Source organism: Orcinus orca, chromosome 6 (assembly GCF_937001465.1).
Source record: "Orcinus orca chromosome 6, mOrcOrc1.1, whole genome shotgun sequence".
Taxonomy (NCBI): domain Eukaryota; kingdom Metazoa; phylum Chordata; class Mammalia; order Artiodactyla; family Delphinidae; genus Orcinus; species Orcinus orca.
The window spans coordinates 96766519-96783940 of record NC_064564.1 but is presented as its reverse complement, the minus strand read 5'-3'; the positions used below and the strand labels follow the sequence as shown (position 1 = coordinate 96783940).

Genomic DNA, 17422 nt, shown 5'->3' with positions numbered 1-17422 from the left:
TTTCATCCGTGTTCTTCAGGGCATGGGGAGAGGGACGGAAGTCTCTTTAGTTCGTGAAGTCACCTATTTGCTGATACATCTGGGACACCCGCTGCTTCACTTATGCCCCTTTTGGGTGGGTGGAGATCGCGGTGCCGCTGGGATGTGAATCCCTATCTGCTGGACACAACCACACAGCCATTCTGCTCTGCTCTCCCATCTCTACCTGAGTAGAGGGGTGCAGGTCCCCACTGCTCTTTAATCCCTGTCCCCCAGCCTCTGCCTATGAACGGGGGGCCCAGAGACCCTTTGTGCAGCACTCACTAATGTCTACCCGTTCTCCCTTTCCTTCTGACTTCTCTCGCTTATCCTCAAGCTGGCAATCTCTTTTCTTATCTGGATGAAGGCTTACACATTTTCACCATCATTTATCTATGCCAAAACCTTTCTGTTCCCCAGAGAGTCAGATTTTGGAACTCAAAAGCCATATAGAACCTAGGTGCCTAAATGTAGAAAAGGCCCAAGGAGGGAAGGAAATACCAGGAGAAAACATAAATGGTATTTCAAAATAGTATCCTATTGCATGTGAAATCCTGTTCATTTACTACAAGTCAGAAGTGTGGGAGCCCCAGGGATGTTCTTTTGTTTAAATCCGCTCAGATGCATTTAGAAATCTGAGTTTCAAATCTGAGATCTAAATCTCCCTTTAGAAAGGTCAGAGATGCTTGTGGGATGGACCAACATTTCTTTACCATAAAAGTCCAATGCTGGGCAAAGCTTTAAGTCATCCATTATAATCTTCAGTACAGACACTGGTGGCCAGTACACATTTTGGCCTCAAGGCAGAATGTCCTTGTTTCTTGGTGATTTATGCCTTAGTAGCATCTTATAGAGCATAACATTTATCCTGAGGACCAGAGCCGGAGGGGGAGTTTAAGTAGGGTGGGAAAACTTAACTGCACATTAGGGGACTAATGTGGACTCCCTTGTTTCTGAAGAATGGATTTAGAAACAGTCAACAAGAGGGTCTAGACCCATGGATTTAGACTTTGCAAATGCAATTTCTGCATCTCCCACGTCTGAATAGTAAAACAAGGCCATTATGGAGACCATCGTAAATGATGGTTGTAAAAGCCCCTTGGAGATCATCTAGGACTGCACGATAGTAAAAAGGATGGAGTTAGGTCAATTTGGAGATGGAGAAGAAGGCAACAACTTTCCTGATAATTTTTCAATGAAACTTTCCCAGAGGCTCTACTGGATTCATTATGGCAGGATCATACCAACTACTTCAGAAAACGCTCATGAGCTAAAAGATGCATGTATTTGTTCCCTGGAGTAATGGTTCTTTCCTGAGACCCAAACTGACCCTGTCAGTGGCTCCCTCCCCTGACATCAGAGCATTCTTCCCTCACCATTCTCATCCTCACCAGTACAAGCTATTGGATCTCTGCTGGGTGCATGGCACTGTTTAGGGCTGGGGCCAGGGAACCTGGTATCCCAAATGACATGGCATTTTCTCACAATGCTTGATATCGCCTAGGTAAGCGGCAAGCCCCCTCACCCCCCAGTGCCAATATGAGATGCCAAGGCCTGGGTCCATAGATGTGGGAGGAGGGTCACGGCCAATATATTTTCTGAACACAGATAAAGAGCCATGGCAGATTCAATGTTAAACTCTGTGTTCCTCCTCACTGATGTACCTCTTTCTTGTAGCTCTCTGTTGGGCATCTACTCACTTAGCCACCTATAATGTGGGCCCTTACTTAGCAGAGTGCAGGAGGCCATGGGGCATGGAAGGCAAAGACTCTCCAGTATGTGGCCATTGCTCATTTTGCCCCCATGGCTGGCTTCACGGATTCATCTGAGCTCTTTCTGGCTTGGCCTGGGCGATGCTTCAGAATCCTCAACAGCACCCTGGTCCTGTGCACTTGGCACAGGACAGGGCCCCTACCTGCCAGACCCAGCAATGGGTTTTGATCTGCCGTTCTGCTCAGATAGTGGAGAAGACAGAGGAGGGCCAGAGAGGAGGAGAGAAGGTGGAGAGAGGAGGGAAGAGGGAGGGACCAGAAGCCAGGTGGCCAGAGGCTGGAAGGAGGCTGCGGGTGAGGCTGGCTTGAGAGCTGTCTGGAGTCCACAGATCCATCTTGCACTGTGCTGTCTTTCTCTCCTTCCCCTCCCTTCTCTCCTCTCCTCGTGAGCAGGCAGAGCCCGCCAGCGCCCCCCACTGTGCCCACTCTCGCTGTTCTCCTCCACTCTCTCTCCCCATGAAGGAAGAGACCACTGGAGTTTGCATGCATCCTCCAATCAAAACGAGGCTGGTAGGTACCCTGGCAGGGAGAGGGGCCCGGCCAGGAGAGGTGAGGCGGGCAGGAGCCGCCAGGAGGCAGCCCGTGGGTGTGCACGAGCACCAGACCTCCGGATGAGCCTGGGGCCGCAGGGGCTCTCACTCCAGGATGATTGCAGAGTTTGGAGTCCAGCCGTCCCTGGTCAAACTGGGACCCACGGCTGTGATCCTGCCCCTTCGTCTCTAGGTCTCAAGAACCGTGAAGAGTTTGTTCTCCTCGAGCCGTGCTGAGGATAGATGCTTTCCGCAGAGAGAAAAATTCTTAGTTGCATTTCTATTAAAACAAAAGCTTTTAACTTGTGTTTTCCTGCTATTTATCAAGATGACAATATGAGAATTATATAATGACTTGAAGGGAATCACCCATAATCCCAACCTAGCACAACTTTTTTTCATTTTGCATGTTTCCTTCTAATATTTATTTGTATTCATTCATAATTTTACATAGTTAAATCAGAGTATCCACATCATCTCCTGTTTTCCTCTTTTTGCTTAATGTTTTGTTGTTTCTAGCGTGTTCTTGGTACCACATACTGTATATTCCATCAAGTGAATGGCCCGCCATCTACCTAACGAACTCTTTACTGCAGGACGCGTGCTTTGTTTCCAGTTTGTCACTATTCGAGGGAACACATATAGCTTGTGTGTCAGGTATTGTATTTTCTCAGGCCAGACCCTGCTGGGTTCAATATTGCACCTTTGGCTTTGCTAAAGTCATTCTAAAGTGGTGTGATACCAATGACCATCAGCGCCATCATCAGAAGAGTGAATGTGCTTTGCCAGAGCCCAGCAACCCAGAGTGTAACTGTTGGAATGTCTTTTTCTTCTTTAGAGCAGGTATAAAATAATTCTTTGAAGTTGCCCACTTTCACATTCCTTTAATAGCGATAATAATCCTCTTTTCCCCTTTTATTTCATGATGGTCTGAGTCTTATCTGTATGTTACTTTCACTTTGCTTTTGGTCTCAGAACACCACGTTAGGCCCTGTAAGGAGAAAGGCTGCCCCCAGTCCTTCTCTTGCTATGCTGCAGGCAGTCACTACCAGCAACCCGAGTTGGCACCTGAGTCCCTGGGAATTTTGAGATATTTAAAGAGACTAAGGAGAGTTTGAGGAAGGGGAGCAGGCTTGGGCTGGACATCTCAGTGCCCACTGCAAGGACATTGTCATTTCTAGATCAGCTGAGTTGAGACCTACTCAACTCATTCAGAACCCTCAGAAGATTTGGGTCTGGTCTGATGTGTTCCTGACCCTCCCTACCTTACCCTCCATTAGAATGACTCAAGGCCATCAGGTAGCTACTCCAGGGTCCATAGGCAAGACTCTGAGAGACACTAAGGCGGTGGCGCATAGGGAGTGGTGGCCTCGACGTCTTGGCTGCAGCCCTCTGGTGGCGGGTGGCGCAATGTGCATTCACCAGCAGGCAGTTTCTGTGCCCCTGTGGGTTGCAGACAAAGCTAGTGCCACAGTCATCAGGACCCTGGGCCTGCTGGCAGTCCTCTAGGCCAGCTTAAAGAAATACACACACCCCCGCCCCCCATCCTCCAAGGCCTCCAGGAGGCCAAAGATGAAATGACCCAAGAGAAAGAAATGGAAGCAAAGGCTCTTTCTGGCCACTTAGCCCTACCTGATCATGCCGGGGCGTCCACCCTCTTTCAGACCCCAGCACGGGGCATTTCTGATCACCATGCCTTCTGTTCCCAAGGCCACGGTGGTGGGATTCTCCCATGCTTACATGGGTTTCCCTGAGGATTCCCTCTGTGGCCCAGAGTTTACAGGGAGCCCAGCAACTAAAGTGAACGGACAGGGAATCCTCCTGGCCTGATTAGTCCAGGCCTCCTGGTACTCTGTCCACTCTGATATACTGTGTTCCCAGATGTGCCCTCTCAGCGGCCTCTAGTCCATTCTCCCGAGCTGCAGGGGAGCCGTCAGCAGGCCCCCAGGGAGCCCTCACCTGCCTCATTATATGCCCTGGTCGTGGTCAGGGCGAGGAAGACTCCAGCCTGTCTTCCTTGCAGCGGCCTGGCCCTATAGCACAACAGTGGGCACAGTTACGAGTGCTGGGCAACACTCCTAGTGACCCTTGGTGTATTTCTTCAACAAGTAATGAAGGCTCGGTGTGTGTCCCCCTGAAACCTTCAGTTCCGTTTAAAAATGCACTGCCAAAGATTTCAAAACTTTGTTTTCTAATCTGAAAGTAACACTCTTCTCTGTCTCTTTTTTGAAGATAAAAACATTCCCGGCTGATACAGTGACCCCTTTTCCTGATCCTTTCATAACAGGGCCACAGTTTACCGTAAGTAGATCCGGAAAACAGATCTGTGTTTCGAGATATTGTTCCCAGGTGGCGTGCTTTCCTGTGATTCACCAGCCAGCAGTGCCAACAGCTTCTTTTTTTGTGTGTGTGTGTTACGCGGGCCTCTCACTGTTGTGGCCTCTCCCGTTGTGGAGCACAGGCTCCGGATGCGCAGGCTCAGCAGCCATGGCTCACGGGCCCAGCCGCTCCGCGACTTGTGGGATCCTCCCGGACCGGGGCACGAACCCGCGTCCCCTGCATCGGCAGGCGGACTCTCAACCACTGCGCCATCAGGGAAGCCCCCAATAGCTTCTTTGGATCACTGTGAACTCTGTGAGGCTGGGAAGGAGCTGGGGCTTGGGGGTCTGCATCTTCTAGTTTTGTTTTATTGAGGTGAGCTTCATGTAACATAGAATTAACCATTTTAAAGTGACAATTCAGTGACATTTAGTACATTCAGGGTCATGCAGCTACCACCTCTATCTAATTCTAAAACCCTTTCATCACCCCCAAAGGAAACCTCATACCCATCAAACAGTCACTTCCCATTTTCCCCTTCCCTCCGGCCCCTGTCAACCACCATTCTGTCTTTTTGGATTTGCCCAGTTTGGATATTCCATAAAAATGGAATCATATACTGTGTGACCTATTGTGTCTGGCTTCTGTCAGCATAATGTTTGTAAGGCTCATGCACACTGTAAGATATATCAGTACTTCATTTCTTCTCATGGAGGAATAATATTCCATTGTACTTATATACCGTAACTTGTTGATCCATTCATTCATCGATGGGCGTTGATGGGTTGTCTCTACCTTTTGGCTAATGTGAATAATGCTGCTGTGAACATGCAGGTACCTATATTTGTCTGAGTCCCTGTTTTCAATTCTTTGGGGTTGGATCTGCATCTTGATAATGGTAAGATTTTAGGTTAAGTTATTTTACCACTCTGAGCACCAGTCTCGTCTTATTTAAAGTGGAAATAGTAATAAGAACATCCTCCTCCTTCTATCTGGTTGAGGCAAGGATCAAAAGGGATCAAGAACTTGAAAGTACTTTACCGACCACAGACCACCCCCACAAATGTCAAGTACGACGTTTCTCAATGCTGGAGAGGCAGGTGGTGTGCTTAACAAGAGCAGGTAGTCATGACAACTGGCTTTCCCGTTACCATGGCTCTCCGTGTCGCCGAGCAGCTTATTTAAACTCTTTGCAAACTGTTGAAATGTGTTTAAACATTTAAATGTAGTTTCCTCATCTGCAAAATGAAAGAGTTCGATGATTTTCAGGATTCTTTTCAGCTGCTCAGCTTTTTTTCCTTAACTAAAAGCTTCTGCAGAAGCTCACCATCTACTGAGCAGAAGTGGGGAGGCTCAAATGGGGGTGGGCAGAAGAGGCTCCCTCCTCTTTCCCCTCGCCCTCTCCTCCTCCCAGGGATCCGAGTATGCGATTCCTGGAACCAAGAACCAAGTGGTCCCTGAGGCTCCTTCCAACGGCCAATCTAGAGGACCTGTGAGGTGGCCTAGGGGTAGCTTGAAGTGCAGTCTCATGGGTTAGGTGATGGTCGCTACCTGAGGTGGCCGGCCGCATGAATAGGGAGGGTGTGAGCAGCGGCTGATTCATGTTTCGGAGGATGAACAGAACTGGGAAGGTGTTCAGCAGTCCATGCAGAGATAAAAGCATGTTTCTAGAACAATCCATGCTAGGGTCATGATCTGCTTCCAGAACCTGCCTTTTAAGAGCCAGAGAGCAGAGACACACGGGCTGGGCCGGGCTGTTCAGTGCTGCTGCCGCAACATTCATCTGGCCCCTGCAGTTGGGCTAGGCACAGCTCCCCAGCTGGAAGCTCCGGCTCTACTTCCTCTGCTGGCCGTGGCGGGCACTCTGGCCTGCTCCCCAGCCTTGGCAGTGCTGTGAGACACCCAGGGAAGCCCTTCCTGAAAAGCTGGGGGCCAAGATGGAGCAGGAAGCCAATGTCAGAAACCATGCTGGGACTTTTAAGAACTGGGCAAGAGGGCTTTGAGGCGGCTGGAGCAGGCGGGGGGAACAGCATGAACCGGAGTCCTTCGGCGGAGGAGTCATCCCACATTCAGGGGAATGAAATGAAGGCCAGTGGGCCTAGAAGGCAGAGAGCAAGGGTGTGAGGCATGAGAGGAGGAAGGGGAGGAAAGCAGGGACAAACCCCATAGGGCAAAACCATGCTTGGCTTTGTAGGCCAAAGGAGGGGCCCTGATCTGGATCCTACGAGCAATGGGAAGCCTTTGAAGGACTTTGAGCAGGGTAGTAACAGGGCAGCTGCATTTGGAAATGAGCCCTGTGATGGCAGTGGGAGCAGAGCTGGGTTCAGGCAGAGCGGACTCAGGGAAGTAGCCTAGAAATCTAGGACAATAGTTCAAGGGAGAGAAGGCAGAGAGTGTGATCCAGAGAGGTGTTGATGGTGGAGGTGGAGAGGTGTGCACAGGTCAGGGGGATATTTAAGAGGCTGGTAAGGGGGACTTCCCTGGCATTTCAGTGGTTAAGACTTCACCTTGCAGTGCAAGGGGGTGTTGGTTCAATCCCTGGTCGGGGAGCTAAGATCCCACATGGCTGGTGGCCAAAAACCCAAAACATAAAACAGAAGCAATATTGTAACAAATTTAATAAAGACTTTAAAAATGGTCCACATCAAAAAAAAAATCTTAAAAAAAAAATTCTTAAAAAAAAAAAAAGAGGCTGGTAAGGAATTGGATTGGATGAGGGAGAGGGAGGGCCAAAAAGGGCTCCCAGATTTCTGACTTGCAGAATGTGGATGGAGAGTGGGTCCATTCACTAAGATAAGGAAATCTTAGGGAAGAGTGGATTGGGAGGGATAATGCGTTTGCCTTTGGCCATGATGTGTTAGAAATGCCTTGGAAACATCTGAATGGAAACAGTGAATGGGCAGCTGGATATCCAAGTCTGTATCAGGAGACAGGACTAGACTGGAGATTATAATTAGGGAGTTACTAACAGCTGGATGGTAACAGAAGCCAAATTCATGAGCTTCAGCTTCCTAATTTTCTTACCCCCCTGTGTCATATTATCTTTTCCTCCCCTCCAAGGTCAAGACACTTGACCTTGCTACAGGGTTGCCCTCTCCACAGGCCTCCACACCTATCCTGACCACAGTCATGGGGGAGCTCAGCAGCTCCAGGGAACTCCACACAAAGTTTTTCTGGCCGTTGATCCAGCATTGACCTTGGGTCTGGTTTCAACAACCAGGCTCCTTGCTTAATCCTGAGACCAGTTTCTGTCTTGTATTTGAGCCTGTTAACTCTACGTGATACTCAGCCCAGGGCCTTGGTCTGTCTAAGATGAGGGCCCCTGCCTGGCTCTGGTCAGATTTCTGTCCCATGTTCTTCTGCCTAACCTGGTCTGTCCCTGTGTTACCTGCTTTGTTCCAGCAGAAGTCTGTTCATTCATTTCTTCATTCAACAAATAGGAAGGCAAGTTCTCAGGGTTGAGATTTAATAATAGTAATTTTCACTGCTCCCTAAGATCATTCTTATTTATTTATTTATTTATTTTTGGCTGCGTTGGTCTTCATTGCCGCGAGTCGACTTTCTCTAGCTGCGGCGAGCGGGGGCTACTCTTCCTTGCGGTGCGCGGGCTTCTCATTGCAGTGGCTTCTCTTGTTGTGGAGCACAGACTCTAGGTGCACAGGCTTCAGTAGTTGCAGCACGCGGGCTAGGTAGTTGTGGCTCACGGGCTCTAGAGCGTAGGCTCAGTAGTTGTGGTACACAGGCTCAGTAGTTGTGGCTCATGGGCTCTAGAGCGCGGACTCAGTAGTTGTGGCACACGGGCTTAGTTGCTCCGCAGCATGTGGGATCTTCCCGGACCAGGGCTCGAACCCGTGTCTCCTGCATTGGCAGGTGGATTCTTAACCACTGCACCACCAGGGAAGTCCCCCTAAGGTCATTCTTAAGTGAAGCTGGCTCTTTCTTTTTCTACTTTGAGTGCATGGCAGTAAAGAATATAATGACTATTAATAAAGTCTGGTGCCACTGCCCTGATTCATGCTAAGGCCCTGGTACTTTTACCCACTTTTGCCTTTGTATGTAAGTGTAAATTTCCCTCTTTTTTCCGGAAAGGATCAAAATTGGCATCAAAAGCCCAACCTCCACCCACTTCACTGAAACAACAAAATAACTTCTTACCCCAGCTCCTGTATCAGGAAGGCTGGGCTAAGTCATGCTTTAAAATGACAAATTGAATTTCCTACTCCCGCTGCATGTCTGTCAGGGGTGGGCTATGCACTGTGCTCTGTGTTGCTCTGTGTCTGGGACCCAGGCTAATGGAGCAGCTGCCGTCTGAAACAGTGCTAGTCACAGTGGCAGAGGTGAAAAAAAAAGAGGTGACAAATCACACACTAGCATGGAAATAAAACATGGCAGCACATTTCTTTGGCCAAAACAAGGCACGTGGTCATGCCTAACTTCAAAGTGGGGTGGGGAAGTGTAATCCTACCATGGAAATCAATGAGCCAGGATTATCTGGTAAACCACACAAGTGACCACTACAGCCCAAAGTTTGTGAAAGCTCCCTGTGGCAAACATCACATGCTAGCCACTCTACGATGCTCCTGTTCTCGTGGTCAATTCTTTGGCGTTGCTCCAGCCCAGGCCAGGTCAGTTCTCTCTCTAGAGGCACTTGTAAAACAAACAAGGGCTTGTATTTCTCAGTAGTAGTCTTTCAGGACCTCTCAAAGATAAGATTCTCCCCATTGCTCAAGCCAGATATACCCTTACAGAACTACAACTACACCTGGTATTTTTGTGGTTTTCCATGTTTCCCTAGGAGGGACAGCTCATCATCTGTCTAATCACTAGAAATATATTGCTCATTTGATGATCAAAACCTCTTCTTTAGAAAGCCACGTGAAAAATTTCTCCAAGTTTAGGGCCAGGAACTAGCATGAAAACTCAAGTTATAAAATATATAGCTGGTACTACTGAAAGGTTATAAAACAAACAAAAAAGTATGCATAGAAAAAACGCTATGAGGAAATACACTGACAGTGATAGTAAGGGATTATGGAATTACTTCATTTCTTTACTTTTATATATCTTCTGAGTTTCCTATGTGAAGTAATAAGCATATCTTGCTTTGTAATGAAAACAACAATAAATTGTCCTCTCCAAATGAGGCAGTGTACTCTAGACCAGTAGTTCTCAAACTCTACCATATATCAGAATCATCTGAAGGTCTCGTAAAAACACAGATTGCTGGACTTTGTCCCCAAACATTCTGGTTCCAAAGGTCTTAGTTGGGGCCTGAGACTTTGCATTTTCACCAAGTTTCAAGATGGTACTGATGCTGCTAGTCTGGGGCCCATACTTTGGGAACCACTGTTATAATGGTAAAAAACACCAATTTTGAAGTCAGCCAACCCTGGTTCTAAATACTGGTTCTTAATACTTACTAACTGTGTGACCTTGGGAAGATTACTTAACCTCTCTGAGCCTCACTTTCCTTTTCCATAAAATCAGTTCCAAGATGTGCGTTTTTCCACCTTCTAACATCTCTGAAATCAGAATGTTTATTACAATAGTGTACATGACAGAGTTCGAATGGTTACTTTTTCTTTCTCTGTGGCATGGGCAAAAATGGTGCATCTTACAAATGATGGTGTCTAACATGTGATGAAACATGACCTCTACCTTTAAGATTGTCCAGAGGTAATGAATGTCAAGTGCTTAGCATAGCGGCTAGCACTAAGCAATATCATTTAATAAATGGTAGTTGATTGACTATTATTAAAAAATAACAGGGACTGGGCTTCCCTGGTGGCGCAGTGGTTAAGAATACGCCTGCCAATGCAGGGGACACGAGTTCGAGCCCTGGTCTGGGAAGATCCCACATGCCGCCCACAAGCAACTAAGCCCGTGCGCCACAACTACTGAGCCCGCGTGCCACAACTACTGAAGTCCATGCGCATGGAACCCATGCTCCACAACAAGAGAAGCCACTGCAATGAGAAGCCCACGCACCGCAATGAAGAGTAGCCCCCGCTCGCTGCAACTAGAGAAAGCTCGTGTGCAGCAATGAGGACCCAACGCAGCCATAAATAAATAAATAAAATTTCTTAAATAAATAAAATAACAGGGACTGTGTGGTAAGTCTTAGGGAGCAGCTGACAGTGTGAAAATGGAACCCAAACTGAGATTGATTTCCTCTTTTCTGTTTCCTCTCCAGGCAGACTTTAGAGACAGTAAATTACAGTGCTGTCCTGGCCAGTCTTCCCCACTGATTCCAGCAGCAACCCTGAGGCCTTTGACAGAGACCGTCTCCACAGTGCAGACCATCTACACCATTCGGAAGCCTGTTTCTCCAGTGGCCAGGTGAGTCAGATCAGCAGGTACCAAGAGATAACTCTGATGACAGGAAACCAGGCACAGGCTCTAGGTGCACTGTGTTTGTGACATCTACCACTCTCTTATTCATTCTTTTATTCATTTATTCTCTGAATATTCTCTGAATATTGGTGTTTATTGAAATGTCGTCAAAGGCTAGGCACTATTCTAGGTGCTAGGACTGCAGAGTGAACAAAACAGATGAAAGTGCTACCTTTCCGGAGTTTACAATTTAGTGTTGGGGGAGGGGAGAGAGACAGTGAATGAGTGTGTGTATGTGTGTGTGAGATAGTGACAAGTGCTAGGGAGAAACATAAATCCATGAGCATGCTGGGATGGTCTCACCCAGGTGGCATTTAAGCAGAGAGCTGAAGGTGGTGAGGGGAGCAAGCTGCAGGTATTTGAGAAAGGAGTATAGTAGTCAGAGGGAACAGCTGGTGCTAAGGCTTCTGAGGTGGAGTGAGCCTGGCATGGTTAAGAAAGAGTTAAGGGGGCTGGTGCAGCCACAGAGGTAGTGCAGGACAGGAGAGGAAACCCGTGAAACTGGGGCCAGATTGTGTAAAGCCTCCTTGGCCATAGTAGAAACATTGCTTTCTACTCTGAATGAAATTATTTAAAAAATTGATTGTGCCTTTCAAGACGTGTACTTCCTGGGGTGTGTGTGTGTGTGTGTGTGTGTGTGTGTGTGTGTGTGTGCACCTAAACAGTGGAGATAAATTCCATAGATAGGCAACTGGGCTCGAGGGCCAAGAACTCAGCAGCAACCTCTTAAAGCAGCCAATTTTACTTCAATTTTATGTATTCAATTCAATTTTATTTATTAAAACATTGGAGGTAATTCTGGGAGAAAGTGCACATGAAACCAATTGAGAACATGATTTAAAGAAATCTAACCCCTGGACATTTTCCCATTCATTTAAATGACCTTTACTGAGAGGCTGCTATATGCCAGATCCTGTGCTAGGCTCCAGGGTTTCAGAGAGGAATGGCATATCTAACAGTCAGTCCCCTGCGGAGCGGTGCTTTCAGAAGCTCTCCGTCCGGTGGGGGAAACCTATAGGAAGCCTATTTCAGGTCACTGTAATGCTAGCAAGTGTAGGGGGTCCTTAAGGATCCTGAAAGAGAAAGTCAAGAACTCAGACTGGGAAAGAATCTGGGAGACGACATTTAAACTGAGACTGCTCTTACCGTTTTTGAGCGTGTATCTCACCATTTTGTCACCTTATTGTTTTTCAGTGCAGAGACGCTCCGGCAGGAACTGGAGAGAGAGAAAATGATGAAAAGACTGTTGATGACCGAACTGTGAAATTCTCCGCTTGGTGCCTGGAGGATGGCATGGTGCCTTCTGTCCGTTTTCTTTCTTCGGGCTTTGTGTGATCACTCTAGCACGACATACAAATGTGTGCTCTGTTGGCCCAGGTCTCTGTGGTTAGTCAAAGCCAACTTCTGGCTTGACTTCTATCGGAAAAGATATTTTATGTCTCCTGAGTATTAGAGTTTTTCTGCTACTCAGTGTAGTTGAGACAGGATTTGGTAAGCCTAGAAGAAAGGTGGGAAAACCAGGATTCCTTTTCAGAAGTACCTGTGTGTATATATTAATAACCACAGGGGTTAATATGGCACGGAATCCTTTGCTGTCAATCTCAACCATGTGATTTTGTATGATTGACACTTGCACCAAGCTTTGACTGTTTGTTAGAGTCATTTTTAATGAGAGAATAATTCTTTACTGCTGGTTTTTCATTTACACTGGTAAATACACAGATCTTATAAAGTCTTTAACATTCATTTTTATTCAGACACAAGTAGGTGAACTAAAAAAGGAAAGTTGCAGTCACCAGAGCTGAAGGTACTTCAGCTTAATCTGAAATACAATTTAACTTGTGAACTTATGGTATATGATATTATTGGGGATATATAAAATTTATTATTGAACCCAAAGTAAGACATTATAGTTTAAATTGTCTAAAAATCCTTACAAAGTGACTTGATATCAGGATTCATTTGGGTGTTCCATAAAGGAAAATTATTTCTAAAGTTGATCAACTCATGTCCTGTTGATAGAAACTTGACCAGAAGAAACTTTGCTCTCTTTTTATATAGTTTCAAGAAATGTGTTTTTAAATTTTTATTATGTACTTGAACAACTTTGCAGGAATAATTAAGAACCCCCTAACCACAGACTAGCCCTCTGAAATGTTTCCCATGCTTTCTCAATGAATATGCACACATTTTTACATCAGTATGGTCAGTGTGTACATGGTCTTTGAGTACTTCCATCTAACACACAGCTCCTCTTTTCAACACTGATCCTGCTCTCACCAATTTTGATTTCTTTGTATCCATGTAACATGATTAACCTCACTTCTTGCCATTACTAGATATTTGAGTTATATCTAACTTTTCACTCTTATAAATAGTGCTGCTATGAATGTCTTTGTAAAAAATGTTCCTTCTTTTGGATTCTCCCCTTGGGAATATCTCCAAAGAGAGATTACAAGGTCAAAGAGCATGAGGTATTTTATAGCTCTTGTTTCATATTGCCAGATTGCTTTCTAGAAAGATCCAGTCTCTGGGTTGAAAAGACCTTAAAGGTCATCAAGTTCAACCCCCCATCCTCTCTGAATGCTTGAATCCCCTCTACAATTTATGATGCCACCAGCAATGTATAAGCATTTCTATTTACCAATAGTTCTGCCAGTATTGGGTTGTGCCATTTTTATTTATTTTTCCTAGTTTAATAAGTGCGTATAGTTGTTTCTTGAAAGGTGGTTTTATTTCATTAATTGCTAGCAAGGCTGAGCACTTTTCCATGTGGTGACTTACTAGCTGTATTTCCTTGTGTGTAAAATGTCCATCCATTTCTTATGACCACTTAAGTGGAATTGATCTCGTATATTTGTATCAGAACTGTATTTTTATGTTGTATAATTTGCTCTCCTGTCCCTATCCTTAAACCTGAATGGTGCCAATAATTTGATACTAATGATTATAAAAAAAAAAGTAATGCCTCATTGACTAGCATCGTTGTAAAATGAGGTAATGTACGCAAATATTCAGATAACAGAGGATTAACCCTTTAAGTGCTGAATCTATACAATTTTAATATTTTTTTGAGGGAAATCTTTCTAAAATATATTACACACTTCCCTGCCTTAGTAAACAGAGTATACTGGAGAGTATTTAACCTTTTCTTGATGAGTCATGGTCATCATTACAAACATCAGCCCCTTTTGTACCTTGGTGTGGTGCAGTGATGTCATCAAGCGCTATCCAGATGTGCAGGGCTTGGCTTGCCTTTCACAGACTAACGCTTTTCTCATTGATGGTTTGCACTGCTGTCTGCTCTATTGGTGAAGCTGTCTGGGGGCAATTGTGGTATTTGGGAACTTTTACCCCCCACCCCAATACTACATGACCCCGGCCGTACTCTTAAAACAGCTTTAGCCGTTCTTTATGTTGTGTACACGATACAAAATGTGTTCCTGTACAGTACGGGGGAAATATCTGTTTCTGGGGTTGTCACCTCTTGCCAATCCCTCCTCTTCTAACCTGCTTTCTCAGTCTTCTGCTCTTCACTTCCGGCTCTCTGATGGAAACCTCCAGGGCAAAACTGAAGTTTTCTTGAGGAAGCCGGGAAACTCAGTGTTACATACGTGTCAGGTTGGCTTTGCTTCCGAGGAGGGATGCATGGGCTTTTTGGCCATTGTTCTCAGGAGGCTCTGAGCCTGCTGCTTCTTCCCCATGTCCCCCTGGGTTCACAGATGTTTCAGAAGGTTGATGTCACTGGAAGTCTGATCACAAACAAGTTGGCTGTTACTGTATATGAAAACCCAGTACCTTTGGCAGCTCAACCCTAACCAGTAAAATCAAGAGGATTCCATTGTTTCAGCAGTTGTCCTGGTTATTTGCCTACGTACATGTATGTTGGGTGCTTGGCATTGTGACCTGAGAAGATGACATTGTGTTGGGTGGATTCATAGGGATAAAAGTGAATTGGTACAATCACTTCGCCTTTTTTTTATATACTTAAAACCAAAACAACAGTACCATACGGTCACACAACACATCTTATGTCCGGGGAGAAAAATCAGCTTGCTGACATAATCATTCCGGAGCAAGTGTTCCAGACTGTGAGCCACAGACTCCTGGTGGGTATGGGGGTGAGGGTTAATGCAAGTGGCCTGGGAATCCTGCAACCCCAGGTTTGTGGATTGTAGATTGCATAGGAGATCCTTATGTTTAAAGAGTTTAAAAATGAGGTCCTAGAGCATTCAGAAGATCCCACCTGAATGTGCCCCAAGAATACACTCCCAGAATAGCACAAGAATATTCTGTTACCATCTTTATCTTTCTTTCATCATCTCAAAGATCACAGCTTTTAAAAAACTTGAAACTCACCCTGTTAACCATTTTAATGTATATAATTCAGTATTTTTTAGCATATTCATAATGTCATACAAATATCACAACTATCTAATTACAGAACATTTCCATGATTCCAGAAAGAAACTCCATATCTGTAGTCACTACCAATTCTCCCCTCCCCCTATCTTTTAGCAACCACTAATTTACTTTCTGTCTTTGGATTTCTGTCTATGGATTTGCCAATTCTGGACATTTCATATAAATGGAATAACACAATATGTGGTCTTTTGTGACTGGCTTCTTTCACTTAACGCAATGTTTGCACGTTTCATCCATGTTGTAGCATGTATTAGTACTTCGTTCCTTTTTAATGGCTATATAATATTCCATTGTAAGGATATGCCACATTTTGTTTATCCATTCATCAATTAATAGACATTTGGCTTGCTTCCACTTTTTGACTCTTATGAATAATATGAACATTTGTGAACATATGTTTTCAGTTCTCTTGGGTATATAACTGAGATGGGAATAGCTGCGTCATACAGCAACTCTATGTTGAACTTTTTGAGGAACTGCCAAGATCACAACTTTTATTTCATAAACAATCAAAAGTGAAAAAAATCACATATATTACTAGACAGACAGAAGCATGGGCAAATCTGTTGTTAAACTGGTCAGATACCGAGATGCAGCACTGATTTGTGGGGGGTGAAGTTTATAACAGAAAAAAAATTGTTTTAGAGAAATGGCTTTGAGAAGATAAAATAAAGGTGCTATCTTTTTTTAAAAATGCAAATGAAATTAAACTCAGGTTCATCTCTAAGTTCTTGTTTGAATTCCCAACTCTTGTTCAGGCAGCGGTCTCAGCATGTTCAGGAAACGTTCTTCCTTGAAAAATACGTACAAAAGCGGAAACCACAGTATTGTGGGTTCACATCATTGGGGAGCAGAGGCTTTATGCAAACCCTGGGATGTAACAAAGTAGGGAATATGTGCTGAGGGTGAGAACAGGTCTCCCTCCAGGGCTGAAATCTTGTAAGAAAACAAAAAGAATAAGAAAATCCCAAAAGCAATTTAAGTGGATGAGAGAGAACCTCGTGAAAGGAAGCAGCCAAGCCTGTAAGGAATTGGAAACCAGAGTAGGTTCTAAGGCCCTGGGGTGGCGTGCAGACTTTTAAGTGACCCATGAAGATTATGGGTATTCTCCCTAGAAAAAGCTATACGTCACACATCATTCCAGACTTTCATTGGATCCTCACACCACCCCTGAAACCCATCTATGTCCGCCTTTGAGTCCATGGACCCCAGGTCCTTGATCATGGGTAGCTCACTGAAATCTGCAGTTTACCTACAAGCTTCATTTTAAGCTGTGGGTGCAAACCATCCTCCAACACCAGCACCCGACATCCCCTGCCCCCCCCCCCCAAAATAGCCCACCTGGTTTTACCAGACCAGTTTACCAGAAGAATGACCTGGTTTTAATCTGCCTTATATCTGGCACCATCACTGTTAATTGTATTAATTAAAATGAAGGGAATACAAAATAAAGTAATAGATAACAGCTTGGATTCCCAAACCAGTGAATCAACACCAGAATCGGAAGTCCAATGCTTGTTTTTTTTTTTGCTAAACATTGGTCCATTTAAAATTGGCCATATCCTTCCTAATAAACAGGAAGATGAAAAGAAAGACATTTCAATTTTTAACAATAAAATTTTATTTTTGGATTTTTTTGTTCTTTTAGGGATACTCTAACAGATTTTCAATTGATTGGATTTCTTGTATTTTAGAATTTTATCCTCTGAAAGCTATGTTTTGGGGAAAGAAATGTCTTTGTTTTGATTTTTAAAGTAATTATAGTTCATCTTACCTTTTTCAAGCAGTAAATCTGACATATTTCTTACAACGACTGGGATATTGGGAGACCTAGTGAAGCCCAGGGTTTCCATGAATTATACCTGACTCACCTGTCAGGATAAACACGTTTAAACTCCAATTGGACAACCCACCATCAGTGTTAACTGTTACCTAAAAGCAAATATTTGACCTCTGGGTCGCACA

At 44.9% G+C, this 17422-nt stretch overlaps 1 protein-coding gene across 2 annotated transcripts in view; it reads left to right on the top strand.

Annotated features, from left to right (window-relative positions):
- EPB41L4B (erythrocyte membrane protein band 4.1 like 4B) overlaps positions 1-15634 on the top strand; it is a 145095-nt gene extending 129461 nt beyond the window's left edge. Inside the window, exons 23-26 of one of the 2 annotated variants that reach the window (XM_004269360.4) lie at positions 2184-2300; positions 4553-4621; positions 10833-10978; positions 12227-15634. In XM_004269360.4, coding sequence (XP_004269408.1) covers positions 2184-2300; positions 4553-4621; positions 10833-10978; positions 12227-12296 — 402 coding nt within the window. In that variant the 3' untranslated portion in view covers positions 12297-15634. The remainder of the gene's footprint in view (positions 1-2183; positions 2301-4552; positions 4622-10832; positions 10979-12226) is intronic. The other variant, XM_033427470.2, reaches the window with a different exon arrangement.
- Positions 15635-17422: the final 1788 nt, after the last annotated feature.